This window comes from Micromesistius poutassou (genome assembly GCF_964030765.1).
Source record: "Micromesistius poutassou genome assembly, chromosome: 5".
Lineage (NCBI taxonomy): Eukaryota > Metazoa > Chordata > Actinopteri > Gadiformes > Gadidae > Micromesistius > Micromesistius poutassou.
In genome coordinates this window covers 2,561,262-2,588,648 of record NC_140275.1, presented here as the reverse complement: position 1 = coordinate 2,588,648, position 27,387 = coordinate 2,561,262, and the positions used below count along the sequence as shown (strand labels likewise).

Sequence of the window (27,387 nt, the reverse complement as noted above, 5' to 3'; positions counted from 1 at the left end):
TAGGAGGGGCCTGCTGCCTCTGTTGACTTGGTGTTACCTCTGTTTTATTCTGTTTTAAATGTAATTCAATGTATTTTAATTTATATGTAAAGCACTTTGAGCATCTGGCTGAAAATATATTATTCTAAATTCTTAGGTATTATTGTATTAATTCATGTTCAATTCCCAGTTCTGAATATGTACTACTCATCATTATTATTGTCAGAAATACTTCTCTTAAAACTCAAAGAAGAAAAGGAATGAAAAAGTATATCAAAGATACATGGCATATTTAGTAAAAAACAATGTTTAATTAGATCCACAAAACGCAAAACCATCAAAGTAGTGTTTCAGAAATACCCTCTAGGGTGAGTCAAACATTCATTCACAGAGCAATCCTGAATTTGCAACAAATACTGTGAAAGGTATACTGTGAATACTGTGAACACTTTGAATTGAAATACTACTGCGTACACGTGTGGAGATCTCAGAGCTGAGGAGAATAAGCAGGCCTCATATAGAGAGAGGCTAACAGGACAGACAGGTCCATAGAGAGAGACAGACAGCACAGACAGGCTCATAGAGACAGACAGGCCCATAGAGAGACAGACAGGCCCTTAGAGATAGACCTACAGGACAGACAGACAGGCCCATAGAGATAGAGGCCTGCAGGACAGACCACTCTGTAACCAGCGTAAACGTTAGCTTCTCATCATGGAGTCCTGTAGTCCGTTTTAATAAACCCGGGTGTGGGCCCGGGTCCGTGCGGGAGGACGTCCGCCTGACAGCAGGGCCGCAGGCATGCCGGGAACTCTGGGTATTTACGTGGGAAAGACAGCTTTGGGGGCGTCGAGGGGGGGTGTCGGGGTGGGAAGTCCATGCACGGTTTTCCTGGGAGGTAGTGGGGGAGGAACGGGGGGGTGTGGAAGCTGGGGTACGGATAAAGGACATACCCCCCAAACGGAGACACGCCCACCAGGCCCTGCGGACAAAGACCCACAGCGTTATTACAGGCAGTCATAACAATAGCCTGATCATAATATGAATATTAATAATATTATTATTATAATACCAATTTAACAATTATACATCACCATAAATGTTGTCTTTATAGATTCATAATTTTATGTTAGATACTGTACCAGCGCATGGTGTTGGAAGTGTAGTGGGAGCCCAGCTCTGGCGGTGGTCCTGACGTGGTGAGACGAGGGGCCGGGGTCCAGGGCTGTCCCTCCGTAGGACGTCACACTGCGGGGGGGCGTGGGGCGGCCCTGCAGCGAGGCCTCGTGCCCGTTCACCTGGCCAGGTGGGCTCATCTCCGCGACCACGTCTCTGCCTGCACTGGGAGGTCTCGGTCTGTCCGGGGGACACGCGGACCCCCTGGAGGGGCTGTTGTGCCCTGCTTTGATCTCTCTCCCGGTCACAAAGCCTCTGTGGTGGTCTCCCGGCGTCCACGCACGTCCTTCAGCGGTCATGTGGACCCCGGGCCCTGGCTCGGCATCGTCTTCCTTCTCCGTCCCCGCTCTCCAAGGGGGCTCCGGGGGCATGGCGTCGGAGGAGGAGGGGTCTCGCGGAACACGGGGCGGTTCCCGGGGACTTCTACGCGCCGTGTCCTCTCCGTGGTCCTCAGAGCCGGCCCCGGGGTCAGTGTCGCTGTCCCGCTCTGCTGGAAGTAGAGGACAGCAGGGGGGTCGATGAGTCGGGGGGGTTCATCTCTGAACACATCGTGGTCTGTTCACACCAGAGAGAGCAGAGAGGGGCCCGCACAAGGAGGGGACGACAGAGGAACTTTACCCGGGGATGTGGTGTAATGGGAATATCCCTGTGGTGAATCCTTGACGCGTTTCCCCTTGTTTCTGTTTCTCCTCGTCTCTGAGCTCCTCTGGGATGGAGGCTGAAGTTTCCTTAGATGGAAGAAAACAGGGAAAGTTCTGAAATGGTAATATTGCTCTACTGTTTGACAATATTCATTAATCATGACTGGGTGAGTTAAAATACTAAATTAAATCCTCTAGATTTTTTCTGTAATCAATTACAAACAGCTCTGTACCCACATTTTAAGCGTCATATATTTGACTAAATTAGTAATGTTTTGGTTTTCTCCTGTTTAATCATATTGGGTTGGCATACATTTGATGATCGATTCAAATAGTTAAAGTAAAAGAGAAGGTAGTAAAACAGAACCCTGCCTCTTCTCTCTGCGGCCGTTTCCTGTCTCCCGGAACCCTTTGGCAAAGGGATTGTTGTCTATCTTTAGTTGAGTCACCTGAAGAAGACAACATGTTGGGACATGTAAGATTTCAAATGTACAAGTCTTTGTTGATCAAACCCTGATCAGAGCCATGAGTATATCTTTATTGTTGTAATTCTAACATTTGATATAAATGAATTGGTCTGCATTCAAATTGGTGTGATAGTCTACACAATAACGTTTGGTTTACTGTTTCACATGACATAAGAGTATGACCCTAAGGTTATAAGCCTGCCTTTTACCTTGTCATTCTGGTAGGCTGTGACCGCTATGAACTCGGTCTCAGAGAAGAGGCAGGTTTTAAAGGTGCTGTAGGGAAGCTTCTGGATGTCATTCGCCCTCACCACGTGAAACCTCGGTTGATATTTGTGCATTGAATTGAGAATCGTCTGCCAAAAAAGAGCAAACCCGTGTTTAATAAACAAATCAACTTCTAATATGTTCTATCTAATGTCATTAAATTGTGTCATTTTAGAGAAGCAAGGCAAATGTATAAAAAGTCAACTAATTACATACGGGTGAGAGCTCTAGTGACATAACACCAAAAACACCGACACTTAAAAAGCCATTCCTGGACTTAAAGTCATGTTATGTGATGTTTTGACAGCCAGACGTACAAAGCCGTGCTTGTCAGAGATGTTGTTGGTTAGTTTGAGTTTGTTGAAGTTAACCGTCTTGGCCATCCAGTGGTCCCCGGAGGCGGGACTGTCCGGGTGGAGGTACATGCGTCTGGGCATCTCCGGGTCGGCCTTCCCCGCCACCATCCAGTGGCCGTTATGGAACTTATACCTGAAGTCATCCGCCGCTACGATATCCATCAGCAGGATGTACTGAGCTCTGTTGTTGAGACCAGAACACTTGACTTTGAACGGCGGGAACATGCGCCTGGAAGGCATACAAACGAAATATCACTGTAATGAACGCGTAGGGCTGAACGGTGACTGTTTAAGTCGTGCGTCTTTCCATATTTACCTCCCAGATTTAGTGATGACCATCTCAGTGCCGTGTGTGTGGAACTGTCTCCAGAGCTCCTTCGCTTCCAAGTGAACTTTGGGTTCCTCCTCCTCCATCCCCTCTGTCTCCAACACTTCGCGCGGCCTGGGGGTCGTCACCAAAACGGACCGCTGTGGTTTCCGCGGCGATGGGTAGAGAAGGTGTTCCGTTCTTTGATGATGGCGCGCGGCAGGCGATCCGATAGACCCACGTGACGTTAGCGTGGTGGGCGGGAAGAGCGAGTACCCCCCCAGCACCGACCCGAGGGACACGTCCGCCACTCCATTCGTAGAAAAGCCGTGCGTAAAGTCGCCAGAGACGCACGGGTCCAAACGGTTGTGCATGACTTTGCGCGTCGCTAGGGCATCAATTGGAGTGAAGACATGATGGTGCACCTTAATTTAACTTCAAATAAAAGCTTACTCTGCATCTCCGAGCAGGTCAGAAAGCACTACACGAGACAACCGATTGTCATTCTCCACGAGGGCAGAAGTGTTGCCGTGGTGCGTCCCGTCAGTGAACCTGCGCGCCTCTGACGCACCGCTGGTGTTTGCTCTCTGCTGACGCCCGGGGGAGCTGGCCCTGGTACGCTCGGACTCAGGGTTTTACACTCAGCAGTGGGAGGGGCAAACACACAACATCTATTAAGAGTAGGCCTACAGGACGTTTCGGTTGGAGGTGCTGTCCAAATGCAGTAACTCTCACGCATCACACACAACAATATTTTAAGCACCAACAGCGCATTGCTAAAGTTTGCAAATGTGCATTCGAGTAGTTGGGTTTGAGTTTATTTCATTGTCGGTCATAGCAAACAATTTAAATGAAACAGAATTTACACAATACAATCGCACAAAACGACACAAATATGCAACTGAAGAAAGAAGTGTCCTTTTGTTTGTTTTGTATTTTTTCTTTTAAACCTGAGAGTTGTTCTTATAGTGTTTGATAACCCCAATTACAAATTTGAGCCCATCACTAAAAAGAGAAAAGCATAAAAATATCTTGATACAGTGTACAGTATTTCGTACCGTCACATCTAATTGTCACAGTACATTGAAATTCTATCTTTCCTCAATGAACAGAAAGAAAATATCATAAACAGCAGTCCTTGACCCTCTTGGGGAGCGTGTGTTTATCTGTGTGTGTGTGTGTGTCTGTCTGTGTTTGTGTGTGTGCATGTGTGTGTGTGTGTGTGTGTGTGTGTGTGTGTGTGTGTGTGTGTGTGTGTGTGTGTGTGTGTGTGTGTGTGTGCACGTGTGTGTGTGTGTGTGTGTGTGTGTGTGTGTGTGTGTGTGTGTGTGTGTGTTTATGTGTGTCCGTATGTGTGTGTGTGTGTTTATGTGTGTCCGTATGTGTGTGTGTGTGTGTGTGTGTGTGTGTGTGTGCGGACTGTTCCTCACACCTGGGCTGTTTGGACTGGACAGGTAGTGGGTAGGTGAGAGCAAACATCTCAGGCCACTGGAGGTGGGAGGAATGTCGTTTAGTGGTGGAGTGGAGGTGCTAAAGGGGAGGAGGGGCGGGGCTACAGGAGACGAGGGGACGGGGCTACAAGAGATGAGAGGCAGTGCTTGTTTTGATCCCCAATGTCCACAATCAACCTGTAAGCGTGTGTATGTGTAAGTGTGTGTGTGTGTGTGTGTGTGTGGTAGTGTGTGTGCGTGTGTGTGTGCATGTGTGTGTGTGTGTGTGTGTGTGTGTGTGTGTGTGCGTAAGTGTGTGTGTGTTGGTATGTGTGTGTGTGTGTGTGTGTGGGAGTAAGTTTGTGTATGTATGTGTACGTCTAAGTGTGTGATTCACAGGGTAATGCAAAGTATTCCTCACATTTTCCAGCCCCTCAGATCCTTCTGGAAGGTGTGAGACTGAGGGGACGAGGATGTAGAGGAGGGGTGAGAGAACACAAAACAACGCTCCACGTTTGGGAATCCAGGGAAAACACTTCAGAAACATGTTTAAAGAATTATCAAATCCTCATATCTGTATTTTAAACCATCATTGTTAGAGGCGGTTTTAAAGACGAATTACATGTTGACAGAGCCACTGTTGCTGCTGTTTTCATGTTCAATGTTTGTCTTTTTGATATTGCTACTGGTATGTCTAAAGGGTGGGTCTTGGGTATGATGTAACCTTCCTAGACATCATGTTACTCCTCTCACCTTGCTAGATTCTTGTGTAGAATAAATGTACACGTTTATTGTTTTTGGAGATCTGTTGGAGACTAGACCTTTAACTTCAGGAGAGGACAGAATCACCTGGGTCAGGTGTGAGAACTTACAGGCAGGGAGATGAGACAATAACTCCAGAACTGAAGCAGCTTGGAGAGAAACCCTAAGGAGACCGTGCAGCCTGCTCAGTAGAACAACTATAATAAAAGTATTGCAATTAACGTAGTCATGAATTGCAAATATAAGTAGCCTAGGGACTGTAGACCTGTTATTATTTTTAGTAAGATCACAAAGTGATCAGCTGATACAAGGCCTCTATGACTGCTGTATTGTACTGCAGAGGGAAGAATGCATGACACCCCCTTTTAATATTTTATGATTGAATGAATGAATTCTCCCTCTCATAAATGCCTGTGCCAACACACACATTGATGTAGTGAATAAACGCCTGACTGTGATCTGACCCGAACTACATAGTTAACGTCATTGTAGTCCATAAAGGCTTGAAACATAAGCAAGTTCCATCAATCATTGTACACAACAATGAATGAATGAATGAATGAATGATGAAAAAAGGAATGCATCAAAGTTGTTAACTGTTACTTTTACAGACAAACTTTACTCGAGAGATTGGTTTATGCAGAGAAAAACAGCAAATGAAACAACTGTCTAAATGCAAATGGAGGCTGTGAATCTTGTTTGTGAGTGCGTCGGGAATGAGGAAGCTGTTTGACCAGAGGAGCAGAAGTCTCCAGAAATCAATGTTCACACATTAGAACAATGAGCTTATTGAGAAATGAGTGGATCGAAGAGGAACGTGCTGTAAAAAGCCTTCTGACTGCAGTGTGTCGAGTGATGACTTGATGGCTGCTGGTGAGTTTCCACGGGTGTATCTTAAACAACCTTTTAGAACGTAAGCAAAGCAGCGTTGAGAGACAACAATCAATTACCCCAGGACAGAATAAGGATGAGGAGGGTTTAATATGAGGAAAAAATAAGGATGTGGACGTTTCGTATTTTTAATTACACAAACAGGAAATACTGAAAATGTATTTTATAAATGGGGTTTTTAAATAACTAACCAGATTTGTATATATCTGGTTAGTTATATCCCAAAACATATTAATATGTTTTGGGATATATACATATGCCTTACACATCATAAGCATGGTGTTACAACAAGACATGAATATTCAACACAAAGTATTTTTCCAAGACGATACAGTTTGTTATTGAACATAGCTTTTCTTGTTTAAATAGCTAATTGCACAATATCATTATGAATAATAATTATTAATTTATGTAATTATTATAATATATGAACTACTTGACAACTTCTGACTCACTTTAAACTAAACACTTTACCAACATTATATACAGTTAGTTAAAACCTCAAATGTGTTTACCTTTTAAATTTTTGAGGAAAATTGTTCCTTCAAAGTATTGAGGAAATAACGGCGGTCTGATTCAAACAAATGTTGAATCATTAAGTGAATGTATGTGTTAGAGAGAGGAGTGCAAAGTGCTGCGTTACAGCACCACGCCATCACCCTAAAAGTCCCTGTGGACATATTATAGCAGGCTATTAATCCATCTCTTCTCACTTCAGGCTGAAGCTGATTTAGACACTTTCCACTACAAGTTGCAAGTTGCTATTTTGTTTAATGTACGGGCTGGCAGACACACGCTAATTTTGTGGAGTAGTTTTTCACTGCCTGACACGTCAATCATTGATTCAGGCAAAGTTTATAGGAGGAAATGTGTTGAAGGCGCAGACAACAGCTTGCATTGTCTGCTACAGTCGTCAGCCATTTTAGCTCTTATGTTTTATATCAAACCCACAATGCATCACAACTCTTTATGTTTAGGTCTTTATTTATTTTATGTAAACATTGTTATATCCTGGCTCAACGGTGTGGAACAACAACAGGGAGACCACCATAGTCTTGAATTGAACACAATGTTTAATATATGTACGGACATATGTGTTGTGTAACTGCAAATAATATTCAGCAAAGATGGACATTCATCTTTACTGGAGATTATTTGCAGTTTTCTTCTTGTTTTTATGTTTTATCTCTTTTCTTCTAATACTGAAATGCATTTGACAGGATTTCCCTTCTGGGATTATCCTGAGCATTATCCTATCTTATCTTATTCAACATGTATAGAGTGATAAACAAATATGCATATGTGCAAAATGAATCAATGAATATTGACATGATGTTATCAAACCGTTTTTTTATGAAGAACGAGTAGTTGATCAGCCATGTTGGTGATTGAGACGTCGATGGAGGAAGTGGCCTGAGGACCCAGCCCTAATGGCTCTCAGTCCCTCGGAAATGAGCTCCTCAATTAGACGCGTCTTTCCGCAGGTCAGCACTGAGTGGGTGGGGCGTGAGTGGATGTGGGGGGGTGACAGCCCCATTAAAGGCCGTCTGACACGGCCAGGCGTCGTATCTCACCCACAGATCGACCAGCCATATCCCCCGCTGCGCCGGGTCTGAACAGCGTGAGTATTTATGTTCAGAGGTGTTTGTCTGTGCCTAATGCCCGCTGTCCCGCCGGAGATAAAGGTGACACTTACAGGCCGCCGTAATGGCAGGGGATTGATGAAGGGAGTGTTGGGCTCTGTGTGAGCTCACATCATGGGTTCCATGATGAGGAGGAACCTGCAGACATGATGAGACTCACAGTGGAAATGATGGGTCAGATATGAAACCTGAAAACTGAAACATGCGTACAAAGAGCCAATCCATCACTTGTCGTGAAATAAATGCTCAGTTTACCAATCATACTAGTCAGTTAACCTTCATCCAACAGCCCATTGTATGTATGTATCTGATGTCACAAAATGTGTGAACCTCTTTCACAAATCTCACTATTTCTATTTCTACTATTTTTTTGTTCATTAGAAAACATGCATCACCCTCAGACAATAAAACATAATAAAACTGTTTATGTGAATCATTATAGCAATATGAGTGGATGAGGTAGATAGTATAGTTAGTTAGTTAGTTAGTTTCATTAGTAGACTTGTCGTTGACAATTTGTTTTATATTGATATATATATATATATATATACTAACAGCAGTGAATACAGCAGTATGCATACCGTATACTGCTGTTAGTTGGGCCATTTGTCATGTGTTTTTCACCTTTGGTTGGTAGCTTAGTGGCCAGCGTGCTTATAAGGTTGGTTTGGGCAGGGGCTTCTGAATATGTGTTTTCCTTGGATTTTGGCACAAGGAATTATACCATCTGATCCTGTGTATTAATGAAATATCATTAGGCCTATGTCAAATATATGTCCAGTTACTTATTTGCATAAAATGTGTTGCCACACAATTAGTCTACTTAACCACACATCACAGTTGTGAGTAACACAACCGTCGTGATTATTTTATTCATATAGTCTTATATAATCAGTCCAATATAGTGTAATCATTCCAATGTACAATTCCATCAACGAAACAAATGACAACACATACGTCTTTGGTTAAAAATCTTGTCGGTTTACGGTATTACCAATTTACTCTGGAATCAATAAGTTCATCTTTTTCAGAATCGCTAAATAGGTAAATATGAAATAGTAAATGTGGGCGGAGCCTAGAACGCTGTCCAATAGTAAACATGGGCGTGGCGTAGAAGGCTGTCCAATAAGAAAACGTGGGCGGAGTTTGGCGGATTATCCAATAGTAAATCTGGGCGGAGTTTTTCTGCAAAATGGCGGCCGTCGTGACCGAGTCTAAAGTCTCCCGATCACTGACTTCGGATTCACTGGTTTACCTGAAAACTATCAGTAAATCGGCATGTTTGTTACTGGTTCTGTGTGTCCTGCTGGGCAGCTCGTCCGCCGACAATGTGTACGAGATGGAGGAGTTCCTGAAGCGGGAGTACTCGCTGACCAAGCCCTACCAAGGTAGTGATCATCACTGACACCCTTTCTGACACCCTCTCTAATCCCGTCTTCCTCAGAGACAAGCGCTTCAATGTCGACAGAATCACCAGTTTACCCTCAATTCACAGCTAGTTCTGTTGTGTGCGTTGAGAACATGTAATGCCCGTGGTCGGCAGTGGCTCCCAACCAGAAACACACCACCTTAAAGTTACTACACTAGACAAGATCAATAGTACAAGACACACCACCTTAAAGTTACCAGACTAGACAATATCAATAGTACACGGCACACCACCTTAAAGTTACCAGACTAGACAATATCAATAGTACACGGCACACCACCTTAAAGTTACAATGCGATACAAGACACACCACATTAAAGGTACCAAATAATACAAGACACACCACCTAAAGTTGTAGGAAACGATTAGGAAATATTTGACATTATTACTAGGAGGGAATCATATAGCTCATTCATAGTAATTAGATATTTCTCACACAGCAGGCTGAGGTAGTATCGCACAGATCACTGTCTTATAGAAATAAATTACATCACAAAAATTATGTATCGAAAGGTATCAATAACTATTCTGTGCACAACATGGAATAGACGCCTATATAGAGAAACGGCTGGGCTCTGTGTTGATATTCAATGTGAGTATTCTTCCGTCCGTAGGGCTGGGCTCCTCAAGTTCATCTCACTGGGACCTGATGGGGAATGCCATGGTGACCACAGACCACGTGAGGCTGACCCCTGACCTGCAGAGCCGTCAGGGAGCGGTGTGGAGTCGAATCGTAAGTCCCCAAACATGTCAAAGCAGATGTATCGCGCGCATGTCGTAGCTTAACAGACGCTGCTGAAGCGAACCCGTCAAACGGGGCGGCATGTGGCTCAGGAGGTACAGGAGGTAGAGCAGGTTGGGCTGGTAACCGGAAGGTTGCCACTTCGATCTCCTCCCGGCTCCTCCTAGTGTCGATGTGTCCCTGAGCGAGACGCCTCACCCTAACTGCTCCCGACGAGCTGGCTGTCGCCTTGCATGGTAGACACCGCCGTCGGTGTGTGACTGTGCGCATGTAAGGCAATATTGTGAAGCGCTTCGAGTGGCCACTGGTTAGAAAAGTGCTACATAAATGCAGTCAGTTCACCATTAACCGTGACCTCCTCTGTCTCCCAGCCCTGCTATCTCAGGGACTGGGAGCTGCAGGTGCAGTTCAAGGTCCACGGAGAGGGGAAGAAGAACTTCCACGGCGACGGTGTGGCCTTCTGGCTGACGAAAGAACGCATGCAGAACGGTAAGGTGACGGTGACCGCACCCGAGTCGCTCACCAGCTTCAGCGGGTTCAGAGCGCACTTGTTCAGAGTTCACCTAGACTCTGCATAAGTGTAAATGTGTGGCTGGTAGCACGAGCTGCCAGCTACAGCCGCCTTCGAGGGCTTCTAGAACGTTCTGAACCTTTCCGCAGGCCCGGTGTTCGGCAACATGAACCACTTCACCGGACTGGGTGTCTTTGTGGACACGTACACCAATGAGGACAAGAACCGCGAGGTGACGCACGCACACACTGTACACATGCACTGTACACACGCGTAATAAATATGCATGCGTGCGCACACCTTTGTGTCACTCATGATATCAGTTTGATTTCTTCTGTATTGTCACGTTTGATACGGCTGTTTGTATCTTGATATTTGGAACGGCAGATATAATCTCTACCCTATTTTATACCGATAACTAATCCCTTGACCTGTATTGGTAGTTCACTAGTGTCTAACCAATACTAAGTTTATAGTGTGGAGTGTCTACTCGCTACTCCAGTTTATAGTGTGGAGTGTTCACTAGGGTCTACTCGCTACTCCAGTTTATAGTGTCGAGAGTGTTCCCTAGTGTCTCTAATTAATTGCAGAGTGTGTTGTTTATCATATTCCACTGTGTCCTCCATCTCTCTGCTGCCCTGGATATGCAGAAGAGACAAACAGGAACTCAGGTAGCCTTTAGCCATACCATCAATACCATCCCCATTTCTGGGCCTACTGTTATTCCATCATGATGATCTGGTCGATACTTGTTAAATACATACAGGAAAAGGTGTCCCATACATATCTGTGTACGTATTTAACTGAATATTGTAGGGATAATGCAAACATTTAAATATTTAGATCATATTTAGAGCAATTCAAAGCAGTATGCTGAACACTGACCCAAACTGAGCCCCAGAACACTAGAGACCCAGACAGAGAACATTGGAGACCCAAGAATAATGGGGGGTTTAGTTAGCATGATTGTAGCAACAACAAAAAAATATATAAATATGTATTTAATTCCATTGATTATTATAACCAAATGTTCTTGTCTCCCTCTAACCCTCGGGTGTTGTGATTCCGGTTTGCCTCTGGTGGTTCTGCAGTCCACTCCCTAGGGGCTAACCCGAACCGTATCCATGGTCCATGCTAGGTTCTCATCCTGTTTTGTCTGTCTGTCTGTCTGTCTGTCTGTCACCCTGTACTCTCTGTCCGTCCCCTAGCGCGTGTACCCGTATGTGTCGGCCATGCTGGGCAACGGGACGCTGAGCTACGACCACGAGCGTGACGGACGGCCCACCGAGATCGGGGGTTGTACGGCCATGGTGCGCAACATGAACCACGACACCTTCCTGCTCATCAGATACATCAGGAGCCGGCTCACGGTAGGACGCCACCGCTAGGGGGCTATGCTAGCACTAAGGCAATTGTTAGGTTTGTAGACTGACTCACCCCTGACTGACTCACCCCCTTCTGCCGTGTGACGCCCTCTCTCCCCTTCACAGATCATGACTGACGTGGATGGCCACCGCGAATGGCGGGACTGTGCGGACATCTCGGGCGTGAGGCTGCCCCTGGGCTACTACTTCGGGGCGACGTCCGTCACTGGAGATCTCTCAGGTACATGAAGACCTCATCTGATCTCACGTAAACCCTGTCTGTCCGATGTCCCCCTAAACCCTGTCTGTCTGATGTCCCCCTAAACCAAGTATGTCTGATGTCCCCCTAAACCAAGTATGTCTGATGTCCCCCTAAACCAAGTATGTCTGATGTCCCCCTAAACCCTGTCTGTGGATGATAGGGGTTAGACGGTACATATCCAGGTCATTGAGTAGCAGGTATGGGTTAGACAGTAGATATGGTTGGTCTAAAAACCAACCGCCATAAACCCTGACATAAAATGCGGATGTTGTTTTTTTCCCGCCTTTGCAGACAACCACGACCTGATCTCCATGAAGCTTTACGAGCTAACGGTGGACAAGACGAAGGAGGAGGTGGAGCAGGAGGAGGAGGATGAGGTGACCGTCCCCAGAGTGGACAACATGCAGCAGTTTATAGGTAATACACATTTGCAAATTGAAAATTCAGACATATCCTTTGCCCAAACGCACATCGGCATAATGTCCTTACATATGCTACATATACGCCTGTTCAGGAAGGGAAACTCATCAACGAAGTCGAGTTACTCATTTAAGAGTCTCTTCAATTAGTCTCTTTGTGCTCCGTGATTCATATTAATGATTGAAACTGTTCTAGTATTGTCATACTTTGGATGAAGATGATGACGGTGGTGACAAGAATGCGTTCAGTTTGAGGCCTCTGCAGATGTGAGGCCAATTTCAGTTGGAGACGTGAAAATAGTGACACTAGTGAGACTGCTGAAAATAGTGAGACTGCTGAAACTAGTGAGACTATTGATTCAGTAGTCTTACTCGTTTCACTAGTGAGACTACTGAAACTATTGAGACTTGACCCACTCCTAGCCGATGCGAGCGAGGACAGGAAGTGGTCTCCTGCTCAGGCTGTGTGCTTCCTGTGTTGCAGTGGAGGAGCCGGAGGAGGGGATGAGCGGTGTGCAGTACGCGGTCACGGCGCTCTTCTCCCTGATGGGCCTCGGGGTCCTGGGGGCCATTGGCCTCGTGGCCTACGGACGCTGGAAGGAGAAGAGCCGCAAGAGATTCTATTGAACACTCACGCAAATACACTCGCACTCGCACATAATCACACACCTAAACACGCACACTCACACTGACACGCACACATGCACACACATAAACACACACACTGACATGCACACACATAAACACGCACACTCACACTGACACACAAATGCACACTCCCATACATGATGACACTCACACTCACGCATACTGACTCGCACATACACCAGACACACTCACACACGCATACATACTCACACAGAGACACACACATACACTATGAGAGGGGGGGGTGGATGTGGGGGTGTGGGAGAGCTGAGTGAAGGAGTTGAGGGGGAGGAAGGGACAGGTGGAAAGGTAGACGGAGGGGAGGGGGGTGGAGCAGGAGGTTCCATGGGAGGGAGAGAGATACTGTTAGCTACTGTGAATATTGACCTGTTTGCATCTCATTGGACGTAGCCATATTTGCACTGAGGCCATAAACCGCCCTGTATAGCACACGCTATACACACAAATATTACTAATATCACAACAATGATCCAGCGCTTAACGTCAGCGGAGCGGCTTGGGGTTTTTGGACAAACCAGAGCTCTCCACTGCCACTAGAGAGTGTGAGTGGTGCGGGCGAGTTCCATTACTAGTGCCTACTGCGGTCTACTGACTAGTCTTACTGTACAGGTCATGTTGAGTTGAACAGGGTGATGTTGTGCCATGCTCCCTGAGCCATCGGATGCTTTGGAGGAAGGTTAAAGTCATCTTTGTGAAGTTTTGGACAAACAAGAGTTTTACTCTGAAGACCGACCTTTCTTGTTCCTGTTATGAAATGGGTGTACTTGTGAGGAGCTGTGATGAGGAGTTTGACCTGTGGACATGAATAAATTGTGTTTTATGCCCCTTATGAGCAGTGCCTTAATCAAGATCTGTCTTTATTGAGTGGAATACTTAAATATTCAATATGACTTTACTAAGGCAAAGGCTTTTTCTTTATCCCTCCATTTTTTTTTTTTGCATTTTTCAAATCTGGATGATTAGTCTTAACTAACTTTAATTTTCACTTAAAATATTTTTTTGAAATGAAAAAGATGTTAACATCTAGCTGTGTCCAATATTGTTGTTTGTGGACATGCATTGTGTCTACGTGTTGGCGTCCATACATCATCAGAGTCCAACTGGATCTCACTAGAAGTGGGATGGGTTATGTTTATGTGGAAGATCTTCTTTCACGTTATGGTTCTGTCATGGTGGTCTGGAACTCAAACCATAACCGCGCCATTCTGAGACGGAAAGAAACAATGTGATAAAAAAAAATAACACGACTAAAAACGAACAAAAATCTAACAAAGGTTTTTGTGGCAGCACTTATGATCAAATACAAAATATAATTGTATGTATTGCAATCAAACCTTTATTGTAGCATATCAGCAATGACGTTGTCTGGGACATTTGTGTGTGTGTGTATGTCTAGCTGTTCTCCAGCGAGACCTGCTGCAGTCTGACTGGAGAAGCACTCATTCATTGGTTGTTTGATTGTTGTCCTTTTGTTTCTAGTTCTTGTAAGTGCTGTTCATTTCCTGTTTGGTGTAATAGTTTACATACTTAAAAATTGCCATATAAAATCTCCTTTTATTCCCAGACTTGTTACTATAATGAGTCAGTCGGTGAATCATCACCCACGTTGTGTAATTGTACAACAAATTACTGGTAATAAGGTCATGGCAGTGAATGTGTTTATGCTGCTTAGATCCATGTTTTATATCTGTTAGTAACGTCTTTGGGCAGACCAAAGTGAAATATAAGTACTTTTCATGCAGGGATTTCAATAAAAGTCACTCTGGTGAACTGGATTGTAGCTGTGTGTTTTCTGGCTATTGAACCTATAACCTCCTTCACTTTAAACCAATAGATTCATGCGTTCACCGGCTTAGCTTCCCACTAGCACAACTGGCTTAAGCCATATGGGTTAGCTTCTAGCTCCACTAGTACGACAGGCTTAAGATGTTCAGTTCAGTTCAGTTCAGTTTGTTTATTGTCCCCTAAGGGAAACTTGTCTTGCAGCCAGCTAACATACAGGTACAGTAGCACAACAGATAAACACACATACACACAAATAATAACACCAACTACTATAAGTAAAAACACTGTTACACTACTACTCAACTAGCTAATTGTGCAAATTTAGCAACCGTATTGCACTTGGAATAAAAGAGCTCCTTGTCCTGTTGAGCTTAAAACCAGGGACTCTAAATCTTCGGCCAGATGGAAGGACCTCGAATAAACAGTGCAGGGGATGGTTTACACAGTCTAGTATAGCATTTGCCTTCCGCACGACCTGTTTCTCATAAATATTGGTCAAGGTGACCTGAGGACAACCAATCATCTTACCAGCCACCTTCACAATGTGGCTGAGGCAATAAAGGCAAAAGTAAGAACAGATTCAATAAAAGATTTGTAAAACAAGGATAAGATAACCTTATCTACATTGAAGGAGTTAAGCTTCCGGAGGAAGTACAATCGCTGTTGTCCCTTTCTGCAGATCGCATCAGTGTTTATGTAAAATTTCAGTTTGTTGTCAATCACAGTTCCCAGATATTTATAATGGTCCACCACCTCTATGCTGCTTCCTTTTATATAAGTGGGTGGGGGAGAACCAGGTTGTTTTCTCCTGAAATCAATGACCATATCCTTGGATTTAGAGGAGTTAAGCTGGAGAAAAGACCTGTCACACCAACTGACAAACTTATCAACCACCGGCCCATGTTTCTCATGTTTCATGACTCATGTTTCTGCAGTAAACTAACAATGACTGTGTCATCAGCATATTTCAGGATGTGTCTATTTCTATACTTGCTTCTACAATTACACAGATGTGTGGGTTAGCTTCTAGCTCCACTAGTACAACAGGCTTAAGCTGTGTGGGTTAGCTTCTAGCTCCACTAGTACAACAGGCTTAAGCTGTGTGGGTTAGCTTCTAGCTCCACTAGTACAACAGGCTTAAGCTGTGTGGGTTAGCTTCTAGCTCCACTAGTACAACAGGCTTAAGCTGTGTGGGTTATCTTCCAGCATCTTGAAGTGCGGTATGACAGGCTGTACTTCCATAGATTCCTTGATGGTCTTTTAGGGGCCGATAGTCTCGTATCAGCTCGCTCCCGTCCCCTCGCTCCTCCACCTCAAGTTATTTTATTTGTCAAATGCACAACATAACAGGCAATCAGTCATAACGGGCAATGAAATGTTTGTATCCCAAGAATTTCACTTCAAATACCATCTCCCCATTGGTCAGTTTGAGACAGAGACTGCCTCTACCCACAGCTCCCTCTGTCTCCTCCTGCTCGTACCTGGGGGTAGGTGTATCTGTACACAGCTGGGTTCCTACCTGTAAACAGGTGAACGTCTACCTGCACACAGGTGAGTCTACCTGAGCACTGGAACCACCTCAGAGCCACCAGCCCCTGGCCTGTCGGACCCTGATCGCCCACCAGAGCTCTGCGTCAGAGTAAGCGAGTGTCGATATTCTAGTACTGTTAAGTTGTTTTATGGTGGGATGTGGATTACGTGAGGGGGGATTTTTATAAGAGTAACATTAGGATAAACCATACATCTAGATTTGGCTTGGCTTGGTGTGTGGTTTAATAAGATAACTTTAATCACAAACTAAATCGTTTATTAGACATTTCTGAACTACAGCAGCTGATTGATTGACATGCAGCGAAATGAGAGCTTTAATGTTGTTGAGCTAAAGAAGAAGAGCCACTGTGTGATGAGTGTGTTGTCTCATGGGCCACTGGCATCAGGCTCAGTGTTGTCACACCAAACACACATGTCCTTTAGCCTGCGTCACCGGGGGCAGACCGGAGTCTGGTCTAGTGGCCGTCTGGCTCGAGGGGTCGGGGGACTCCCAGCCCAACGGTTCTGGGTTTACATTCACATTTACATTAAGGGCATTTAGCAGACGCTTTTATCCAAAGTGAATTACAATAAGGACATTTGTCAGAAGAAAGAGAAACAGTATATCGCTGTCGGTACAGTAAGGATGTTCATAGAAACAAGTGCCAAGCAATAACAACTGTTAGGTTAGGGTTTGATTCCAATGTTTGATTTCAATGTTTGCAGGCTACCTGTTGGTTTCCTAGCGCCAGATGCCCCCTAGCACCTAGCTCTTCTGAAGGACGTTTCACTGTGTGTCTGCTAAATGACTGGTGAGTAGTAGCACTCCAAAAGGCCGGTTTGAGTGAACCCTCTCTGCTCCTCAGCCCTACAGGTGCTGCTCAGCTAGGGCCGGGAGTGGAGCAGCAGGATGGATCACAAGCGGGCGGACTTCCTGAAGAGTCTCATTGGTCTCCTCCACTTCCTCTGCTGGGTGCGTTCCATCCTCCTCACACTTCACGTAGACCCTGGGAACCAGTCACCTCTCAACGCACACACACTGGGAACCAGTCACCTCTCAACGCACACACACTGGGAACCAGTCACCTCTCAACACACACACACACACACACACACACACTGGGAACCAGTCATCAGTCCCGTTGTGTTGGGTTGTGTGTGTTCCAGGTGTGTTGTGTGTCCTCCAGCTGTGCGCAGCATTCGTGGTGTAACAGGTGTGTTTGTGTTGTGTTGTGGTGTTGTGTGTCCTCCAGCTGTGCGCAGCGTTTGTGGTGGGCTTCGGGGAGTTCCAGCGGATGAACTCCCTGTTCGGGGCGGTGGTGCCCGGGTTCCTGCCCATCTATCCCACCAACACGCTGATCGCGGCCGGGACCATCGCCTGCTGCGTGTGCTACCTGGGCGTGCTGGGGGCCATGAAGGAGAACCGCTGCATGATCATCATGGTGGGGGGCCACGCAGCAACACACACACACACACACACACAGCCTTCAACACACGTACACACACACACACACACACAGGCTCTGACACACACACACACACACACACACACACACAGACTCTGACACACACACACACACACACACAGGCTCTGACACACACACGCACACACACACACACACACACACAGCCTCTCACACACAGACATACACACAGCCTCCAACACACACACACACACACACACACACACAGCCTCTAACACACACACACATACAGCCTCTAGCACACACACAACCTTCAACACACACACACACACACACACACACAATACAACCTCATACCTGTCAGTACCTGTCAGCAAAGAAGGTTATCATCATAAATGAGTTAAAGATTCATAATTAACTCATAACCATACACCTAAGCAGAGACATACCATTATTTAACATTTATTGCTGTATGTGACTATATAATTATTCATATAGCTGCTAAATGACTGTTTGTAGTTTTTCTCTGGTTTCTAAACTGCTGCCTTGTGGTTCTTGTAGTTCTTCGTCCTGCTCTCCATCCTGATACTGGTGGAGTTGGCGATGGGCATCTTGTTCATGGTCTACGTCACAAAGGTATGTCTCTGTATGAGTCATACCAAAGACAACTTTTATTGGCCAAGTATGCGCACACATACAAGGAAATTGGTCTCTGCATTTATCCCATCCGAAGAAACACACAGAGCACACAGTGAACACACAGTAAGGTGAAGCACACACTAACCCAGAGCAGTGAGCCTCTACAGTTACAGCGCTCAGGGAGCAGTGAGGGGTGAGGTGCCTTGCTCAAGGGCACTTCAGCCGTGGATGTGGGCATGGGAGAGCAGTGCCCAACCACTTCCCCACCCACATTTTCCTACTGGGTCGGGGATCGAACCGGCAACCCTTCGGTTTAAAGGCCGAAGCCCTAACCAGTAGGCCACAGCTCCCCACCTCTCCGAGCTTTCCTATTGGGGCCTAAGGGGGCTGGGCCAGTGATATCCAACCCAACCCCATCGATCACTTAACATTTATTTGTTATTGATTAAAAAATGTAAGGATTTCTTTTTTAATTGATTGATTAAAAATGTATTAAAAAGATTGATAAAAAAATATATATATATTTTTTTTTAATATATATTATATTATATTTATATATTTGAAAACGGTAGAATTTTTATAAGGAGGGGGGGGGGGAAGTACTGTGTAGTCGCCATGAGAGGGCGCTAGTGTGCAGCGATGAGCTGCGGCGCTCTGAGGTGTGACAAGGGGGTGCTGTCCTCCCTGCAGCTTGACAGCTACCTAGAGAGCGACCTGATGGGGAGTCTGCAGGCGGTGAGGAACGCCCAGCCGGACACCAACAAGACCCTCCGAGACGACTTCGACGCCGTCCATTACCTGGTGGGTGGGAAACCCCACGCACACACACACATATGCATGTAGACGAACACACACACATATGCATGTATACACACACACACACACCATATGCATGTAGATGCGCGCGCGCACACACACACACACACACACACACACACACACATATGCATGTGGACGCACACACACTCTTGGATGTGAATGCATGAATGTACTTGCGCACACTTGCGCACACTCACGCACGCACACACACACCATATGCATGTAGATGCGCGCGCACACACACACACACACACACACACACACACACACACACAGGTTTCAGTGTAATAGTTCCCTTCGTTGTTAGAGGGAACTGATTCTTGCGGTATTTATTTTTGTAACATGGATCTTCCATGCAAATGTAATTTGTTTTTCATGCTTTATGTAAGATATCGGCCTACTGCTACATATACTACTTATTGTGTACTAGTACTACAATACAACTCATCATTGTACTTGCATTCAACACTTCTACGGTTCTGACAGCAGGAGGAAGCATTAGAGATACTTTATCCTCCAGGCTGCCCACACAAAGTATGATAACACAATGAAACATACTCTAAGTATGTGTAGTACATCAGTGTAATGAATCCATATATGGGCTTTCCGCCGGACAGTTCCAGTGCTGTGGAGTCCACGGGGAGTCCGACTGGGAGGGAAACGCTCCTGTCTCATGCTGCAGTCAGGACGAGTGCGACAGCACCCCCTACGACACCTGGTCAGAGGTAGGTACTACACCCAGTGCCTACTAATCAAAGACGTGTCAGTTAATAACATCAGGCTTCTCGACCGATGGTAACCTGTTCTTCTGTAGCACAATGAATATTTATTACAACTCAATGGAATTATTGATGCAGTTCACTGAATATTTACCTATTTACATTTTATTTACACAGCTGTTCGGTCCAACAGTTAACAAAGCAACTGTAGGACCGTTATTAAGAACAAAGTGTTTTATCAATAGGCAGTAACAGACTCACAGTTCTCAAACAGTTTTACACACATATTTACTCTATGATTATTGTGTAAAAGTTAAGCCAATAGTAAAAATCTAAATCTATAATTCTAAAAGTCTTCTGAAGAGGATGTGAGCTAGTGTGTGTCTCCTAGTGTGTGTCTCTTCTGAGGAGGATGTGAGCTAGTGTGTCTCTCCTAGTGTGTGTCTCTTCTGAGGTGGATGTGAACTAGTGTGTGTCTCCTAGTGTGTGTCTCTTCTGAGGAGGATGTGAACTGTGTGTCTCTCAGGGCTGTCTCCAGAAGCTGAGGAACTGGTTCTCTCACAACTTCCGCAGTACGGGCGCCGGCGTGATCGCTCTCTCCATCATACAGGTGGGTTCCGTTCATTGGGTTTATTCATTCAATCAAACAATTAGGCTTTCAAAATAAAAGCTTCAGCGTCTGGCTTCCAGTTAACATTTCCTGGGGAATAGTCACTTTGGTTCGTAGAAATTGTGATCAATTAAGTCAAGGTCCTGTTATTATGTTGCTCTTATAGCTTGTTATAAGCAGGTTATTAATCATGTTATTAATCAACATAGTTAAAAAATCATGAATTAATATTAAGCATCATGTTCAGAATGAACGTGAACTGTAGTGTTCCTAATTCATATAAACTAAGTTGTAATGATCAGATTTCTCTTGTTTTTCTTCACAGCTGGTTTGCATGTGTGTCACCATTCCCATGGTCGTCCTGCTCAGCCAGAACCGTCTGGGGTACATCTGAAAACAACTTCGTAGGGGTTAGGGAGTTGGACTCGCACCCCTATCTGTCCCTCAGGGACGTGTGGCAACAATTATTCCCTGCAAGTCAAGTTACAGCCAATGCTCAATGACAAAACTGATCAATAATGATACCATGAATACATGTAAATAGTAAGTATATTAATTATAAAAAAAAGAAAAAAAAAGAAAAGTATAAACAAGCAAGTATTTTCCAGTGAGACTAATTAAGGCACAAATGTTTTTCTGACCTTTCTTAAGCCCATGGGCAAACCCAAGCCTTTTACTTTTACTCCAAATGAGAAACCTTTGATAAAACAGGTTGCTAATGCTTTCCTATTACAGCACTATGTAGACATTGTAATGTGGGTGTCTCTGTCTTTAGTTATGTGGTTATATTAACTATCTATCACTTTATCACAACTTATTAGTGTTTCCTTTCATGACATGGCAAAATGACGTCCTATAACCCTGATATGACTCCTGATATGAAGTCACCGTGTATCTATAGATGTTCAGCACTGCTAACATATGCTAAGCTAACGTGGCTAATCAGTGTGGTATATTGTGTATCAGGATCAGAATAAAGCACAGGTCCGTTGAGGACTTCAAGTCTCAAGTGTGTGTTGAATCTCCTCCTAGCTGTCCTGTTATGTACGCCACACTGCGGTTAAACCTTCATTATTTTAAACATACGTCACTGGGCAAAACTCAGAACAGTGATGTGCGTTTAAACTGGTTTCACTTTAATCCAGATTAAGGTCCCCTCAATCCACTTCATGCAGAGATCCACGGCCCAGAGATCTGTGATGACATTGTCGAAATAGAAAGGCAGTAAAAGTATTCTGCTGTGTTTGTGTTGAAATTGTCAATTCCGGGCACATTTATTGTCCATGCTGATTTTAGAAAGAGGAAATGAGAGAGCGAGAGGGGGTGTTGGCCCCCTTGCCGAGAGCAGTGACATCAGGAAACCGCAGGAGGCTTTCTCAGTCAGGGTTGTCAGTCATAGACGTCGGCCAACAGAATCCAGCTCATAAAAAAACAGTTTCCACTTGGGGACCTAAGGTAAGCTCTGAATATAATCTTTGTTGAGAATATTAGTGTTGGTTCATCGATGCGTCGACTACGTTTTTGAGATTGTTTTGCTGACGGGTAAACCTGTAGTAATAGCAGAAGTAGTTGTAGTGGCGTAGGGCTTGAAAACAACAATGTCTGATTCACAGATAATCTCTTTTAACTGGTCCGAGATGGTTTGCTATGATGACAGTTGGAGACTCTTTTGGCTTCACTGGCCCCCACACATATGAGAGACCCCCAAACCTCAAGGTCAAACTAAGGGTCAAAAGATCGAGCTTCATACTGCTGGACAGAGAGAGACGAAGACACAGTAAGGAAAGTACCAAACAACAACAGAAGTGAAATCAAGAAGTGAAACAGACGCAGGATGAATTGGATCGAGCCAAAAACCAAACGCTGTTCAAACCTTCATAAAGGGCAGTTCACAAACTATCGGTATAGAGCTTTTCAATACTGATAACATCTACACAAAACAATGGTACAATTGCCGTAAAATACATAAGAATAGGGATAAAGTCAAAGATATAAAAACTGGACGATTAATTAGGGGAGAAAGTTGGAGATCAAACGATAAGGGCTTCTCTATAAAGATGTGTCACTATAGGTTTGATAAAACAGGATACTGCCACCGAAACCTGATCTCCTCAGGTAGTTCCAAAAGAAAGAAGTCCACCACCATGTTTAGACCATGTTGGAGCTATTCTTAGCCAACATGAAGTGAGACCCAAGAGGCGATGTAGTTCAGGGCTTGAAGGCGTGGGTCCGGCTGTAGTTAAAGCAACTTTAGCAGCCTAGTGGGGACCCTAGGGGAACGCCAGGGGACACAGCGGAAGTGAGGTTGGTGGTGGGTGGGTGTGTGACTGCTACTGAGGTGTGAATGGAGACACGGTCCTGCATGCACCTGGTCCTGTCACACTCACACACACCAAAACACCTCCACCCACGGCACTAACGCGGCTAATCAACACGTTTTGAACAGAATGGTGAGTGTAAGATGCTAAGAGCAGTGAGTATATTAATCATAGTAATAATAATACATTCAAATGATACAGCGCTTTTCTAAATACTCAAAAACGCTGTACAGAGTGAAAAAATGTAATCATTTAATAAGAACGTATATTAATAAAAATATAAAGGAGGAAGGGGAGAGAAGGGAGGGAGGTTGTGGTGAAAGCAATCTTGAAAAGGTGGGTTTTGAGGTTTAACTGAAGGGAGTGTGGTAGCCGGTCGGTGTATATATATGAATGTGTTAAAGTGATGCTTGTGTTTCCACCCCCACCCCTAATGTTTTTCAGCACTGACCAAGTCTTCTAAAAATGGCTCAGAACTGTCTGAAATGCTTGAAGCACATCATGTGCGCAGTCAACTTCCTCTTCTTTGTACGTATGCATGCATCACCTCATCTATGAATCACACAGCTACCACTGCATTTGGCAACCATTCATTTGACGTTACCTGGTGGCAGAGGAACAGTCGTTGTGTAAAGTTGTATGTTGTGGTCGCTGGTGATATGTCACTCATTATAGGGTCATCCACAGGAGGACAAAGTGCGTTTGTAGAGGTCTTTGAGGCCTTTAACCAATGAAATAGTATCATCCAAATTTGTAGAAAACCATCACTTGAACCTTATAACAAAGGGCATCTTTACCACCATTTCAAAATCGATCCACTGGTGACATCACAAGTGGCAGTTTTCCACAGACTACCAGTTGGTCTGTCTGTCAATCATCCAGGTGGACACGCCCACTGGTGACATCACAAGTGGGAGTGTCCTACAGGCCACCAGTTGGTCTATCTGTCAATCATTTAGGTGGACACTCCCACTGGTGACATCACAAGTGGGCATGTCCTGCATACTACCAGTTGGTCTATCTGTCATACAGTACATCTAGGTGAACACTCCCACTTGTGATGTCACTAGTGCGAGGACTCCTAAATCACAAAAAAAAATAATAATCCGAAATCACAGCGGGTGGTCAAACCGGGGCACCTTAAACCACCGGATCCGCCCGTGAGGTCTCTGGACCTGTTGGTCTTTGTAGGTAACCGTTTGATAAAGCCGGTGCCTTTGTTTTGCTGTCCGAAGATCTCGGGAGCCACGATGCTGGGCTTCGGGGTGTACATGATCCGCTTCCAGGCGAACTCACTGCTCCCCTCCGCAAAGTTTGTGACCGCGGCCAACTTGCTTCTGGTCGCCGGCATCATCGTCACCTGCATCGCCTTCCTGGGCTTCATCGGCGCACTGAAGGAGAACCGCTGCTTCCTGCTCACCGTACGTTCCCTCACCGGCCACGTTCTGATACAGCGCTCTTCTAACCAGTTGAGGAGTGTACCCTCCAAGTACTACCAGTACAACAGCAGATATTATATAGACCATTCCAAAACTGATCTCATGACCACTAGCCTCCAGGTCCATGGAGACACCTACCAGGTTGTGGTGGTGATCATGCATCTCATAAATGATCATGCAAATATGTGGTAGATCAAATCGTATGGGCTGAATATAAAGTTGTTGTTGATCCATACCTTAGCATGTCAGATAGATAGATTATCGCCAGTGGAGGCATCAGCCATGACAACAATGTCTTCAAAGATTCATATTGACACTTTGTCTGTTTCTGAATCACTGAAGCAAAGGGGCTGAACAGTAAAGGGATGTCCGTACCATAAGTGGGATTGGTATTGGATATGATGTCAGAGTACTGGGAAACAACAGGGGAAGACTTTGCAAACTTTGCAAATTTCCCCACTGTGGGACTAATAAAGGATTATATTATCTAACTAATAAAGGATTATCTTAAGACTGAGTTGTGTACTAATGAACCTCCATCCACAGTTCTTCATTCTGCTTCTGATCCTGATGCTGGTGGAGTTGGCCGTCGCCTGCCTCCTATTGGTCTACGAGAAAGAGGTAGGACACCGATTGGTCAATGATGAAGAAGAAAGTACACCTACTGGTCTATGATAAAGTGGGAGGTGACCTCCTATTAGTTGCTGATAAAGTGGTAGGAAACATATTGGTCTATAATGAGGTGGGAAGAGACCTCCTATTGGTCTATGATAAAGAGGAAGGAGACCTCCTATTGGTCTATGATAAAGAGGTAGGACCCCACCTATGGGCCACAATAAAGATGGCGAATTTATGACACCTGGCTAGTCGATCTGGTGAAACCCTCCTGCTGCAGACAATGTCTCAGTATCACTACTACTACTACTATTCCACTATTAGTAGTAGTAGTAGTCTACTATCGCCTACCTCCCTGTTCATCTTCCTTCAGGTTAAAAAGTAAGTAACCGTAGTGATGATCCGAGGTACACTCACGGTCTCGATGACTCTCCGTCCTGTGTTGTTTAGATCGGCAAGTTGCTGGAGGACGAGCTGAACAAGGGATTACACAATGAAAAACTGCATAACTCCACAGAGACTGATCTGGCCAGTGACTGGAATCTGGTTCAGAAAACGGTGAGAGAAACCAAGATGGAAACATATGTAGGAGTTTGAAGCAGACAGAGCCACCATTTCACCCCCAAGGGTGAAGTTTTCTTATTTCACGAAATCCATTGGGCCCTATGCTGTATAACATGCTATAAAACATTAGAAAGTCAACGTGAAGTGTCGAAACAGTGATGTCACTTAAATGTCAGCCTATCAGAAGGAGCTACTGCAGTGGGGATCTGTTGTGTTTCAGTTTGGTTGCTGTGGAGTCTATAATTACACAGACTGGGGCAAGAGCGTGCCTGAATCCTGCTGCAAGATTACTCCATGTCCGACTACATCTCTCCCATCTGAGCTTTACTCCAAAGAGGTAGAGGCAGCATCCAGTTTGTACACGATACATGCTGTGGGTCATGTCGCCAATAAGTGTTTTGTGCTACATTGTCATTTATAACAGGCTTGTTATCAGGCTTCTTCCTCTAATGGTGTGGTTATTTTCAGACATTACCAATAACTACTTTGGAAACCTTTATTAGTGGTCAGAGCCAACACTCATACAACATAAGGGACAAATGTAATGGTCCAAACAACAGGTTACAGCCGTTTCAACCTATACAGTATATATATGACGTTTTGGTCTTTCTTTCACATAAGGGCTGTCTGGGAGCACTGAAGAACTGGTTCGAAAGTAACTTCCTCACAACTGGGATCGCCGTTATTGTCCTCTGCGTCATGGAGGTGAGAAGACCCCCACACACACTTCATCATGAGAACAGCCATGCTGCATTGCTACATTTAGGAGTTGGTTGAACCCTTTCTACTGAGCAATGAACACAATCCACTGTAGACCAACCATGGTGTTCACAATATTATTCAATATATACTTCACCAAGATCAGTCTGGCATGTCCTAACCCACGACGACCGCTCAGTCAGAAATGTGCGCTGGTGTTTTTCATTGAAAACACTACAGGTTTGAATCCTGGTCAGATTATGAAGGTAAAATGTTAAACATTTCGTCTCTTTGCCGACAGGTCCTGGGAATGTGCATCTCCATGACGTTGTTCTGTCACATCAGCAGCTCTGGGCTCAGCTACAAGCTCTAGATTCCTACCCGCTGTGCATCTCCATGATGTTGTTCTGAGCTCAGCTACAGGCTCTGGATTCCCACCCTCCCTCGAACCCTGACTGCGGCGTCCGTGCTTTTGTACAGTCCTTCTTACACCACCATCTTTCCATTGTTATTTTTATAAAAAGTCATTATTGTAAATGACCCACAGAAAATGTATTTATGTAACAATACCAAATGTATGCAACATGTTTCAAACTGTCCTCTTTCAAAAAAACAAATAAATATCAGATGTAATAATACAAAAATAAAAAGGTTTGTGTGAATGTCATTCCCCTAGCAGGGGAATGGTTAGTTGGTTGGCAAACGTCACAGAAACGAAGGCTCTTGAAGGCTCACCCACCAAACTAACCCATGTGGCTGCAACACATGCATGCTGAGTTCCGCTTCCGGTCGCTGGTTTCACAGCTCATCTGCACGGCTGTGAATGAAACCACTTCCTCCTTCCCTCACAGCGCCCTGAAACCACGGGCAGTGGTTCCAGCGCCCGGTTCGCTCAGTGTCATAAAGAGACG

At 44.9% G+C, this 27,387-nt stretch overlaps 4 protein-coding genes across 4 annotated transcripts; 3 read left to right on the top strand and 1 right to left on the bottom strand.

The window, feature by feature from the left end:
- Positions 1 to 1,450: 1,450 nt before the first annotated feature.
- tbx3b (T-box transcription factor 3b) lies at positions 1,451 to 3,567 on the bottom strand (the record flags this gene model as incomplete). Its single annotated transcript, XM_084468903.1, has 6 exons — positions 1,451 to 1,710; positions 2,164 to 2,245; positions 2,473 to 2,619; positions 2,848 to 3,115; positions 3,203 to 3,328; positions 3,440 to 3,567. 6 exons carry the CDS (start codon positions 3,565 to 3,567, stop codon positions 1,451 to 1,453), a joined length of 1,011 nt encoding a protein of 336 aa, XP_084325029.1.
- Positions 3,568 to 9,111: 5,544 nt separating this feature from the next.
- Positions 9,112 to 15,085, top strand: lman2lb (lectin, mannose-binding 2-like b; the record flags this gene model as incomplete). The annotated part of the gene is made up of 8 exons (XM_084467878.1): positions 9,112 to 9,307; positions 9,963 to 10,081; positions 10,462 to 10,579; positions 10,751 to 10,833; positions 11,810 to 11,971; positions 12,092 to 12,206; positions 12,519 to 12,644; positions 13,131 to 15,085. The coding sequence occupies 8 exons, from the start codon at positions 9,112 to 9,114 to the stop codon at positions 13,271 to 13,273; spliced, it is 1,062 nt and encodes a 353-aa protein (XP_084324004.1). The 3' UTR covers positions 13,274 to 15,085.
- A 2,455-nt stretch (positions 15,086 to 17,540) lies between these two features.
- On the top strand, positions 17,541 to 21,375 carry LOC311343795 (leukocyte surface antigen CD53-like; the record flags this gene model as incomplete). The annotated part of the gene is made up of 7 exons (XM_084468756.1): positions 17,541 to 17,603; positions 17,884 to 18,072; positions 18,616 to 18,690; positions 19,384 to 19,494; positions 20,130 to 20,237; positions 20,758 to 20,841; positions 21,167 to 21,375. 7 exons carry the CDS (start codon positions 17,541 to 17,543, stop codon positions 21,233 to 21,235), a joined length of 699 nt encoding a protein of 232 aa, XP_084324882.1. The 3' UTR covers positions 21,236 to 21,375.
- Positions 21,376 to 22,218: 843 nt separating this feature from the next.
- On the top strand, positions 22,219 to 27,109 carry LOC311342984 (leukocyte surface antigen CD53-like). Its single transcript, XM_084467834.1, has 8 exons — positions 22,219 to 22,296; positions 23,604 to 23,687; positions 24,395 to 24,580; positions 25,145 to 25,219; positions 25,664 to 25,771; positions 25,998 to 26,114; positions 26,399 to 26,482; positions 26,778 to 27,109. Exons 2-8 carry the CDS (start codon positions 23,625 to 23,627, stop codon positions 26,847 to 26,849), a joined length of 705 nt encoding a protein of 234 aa, XP_084323960.1. The 5' UTR covers positions 22,219 to 22,296; positions 23,604 to 23,624; the 3' UTR covers positions 26,850 to 27,109.
- The last annotated feature ends 278 nt before the right edge of the window (positions 27,110 to 27,387 follow it).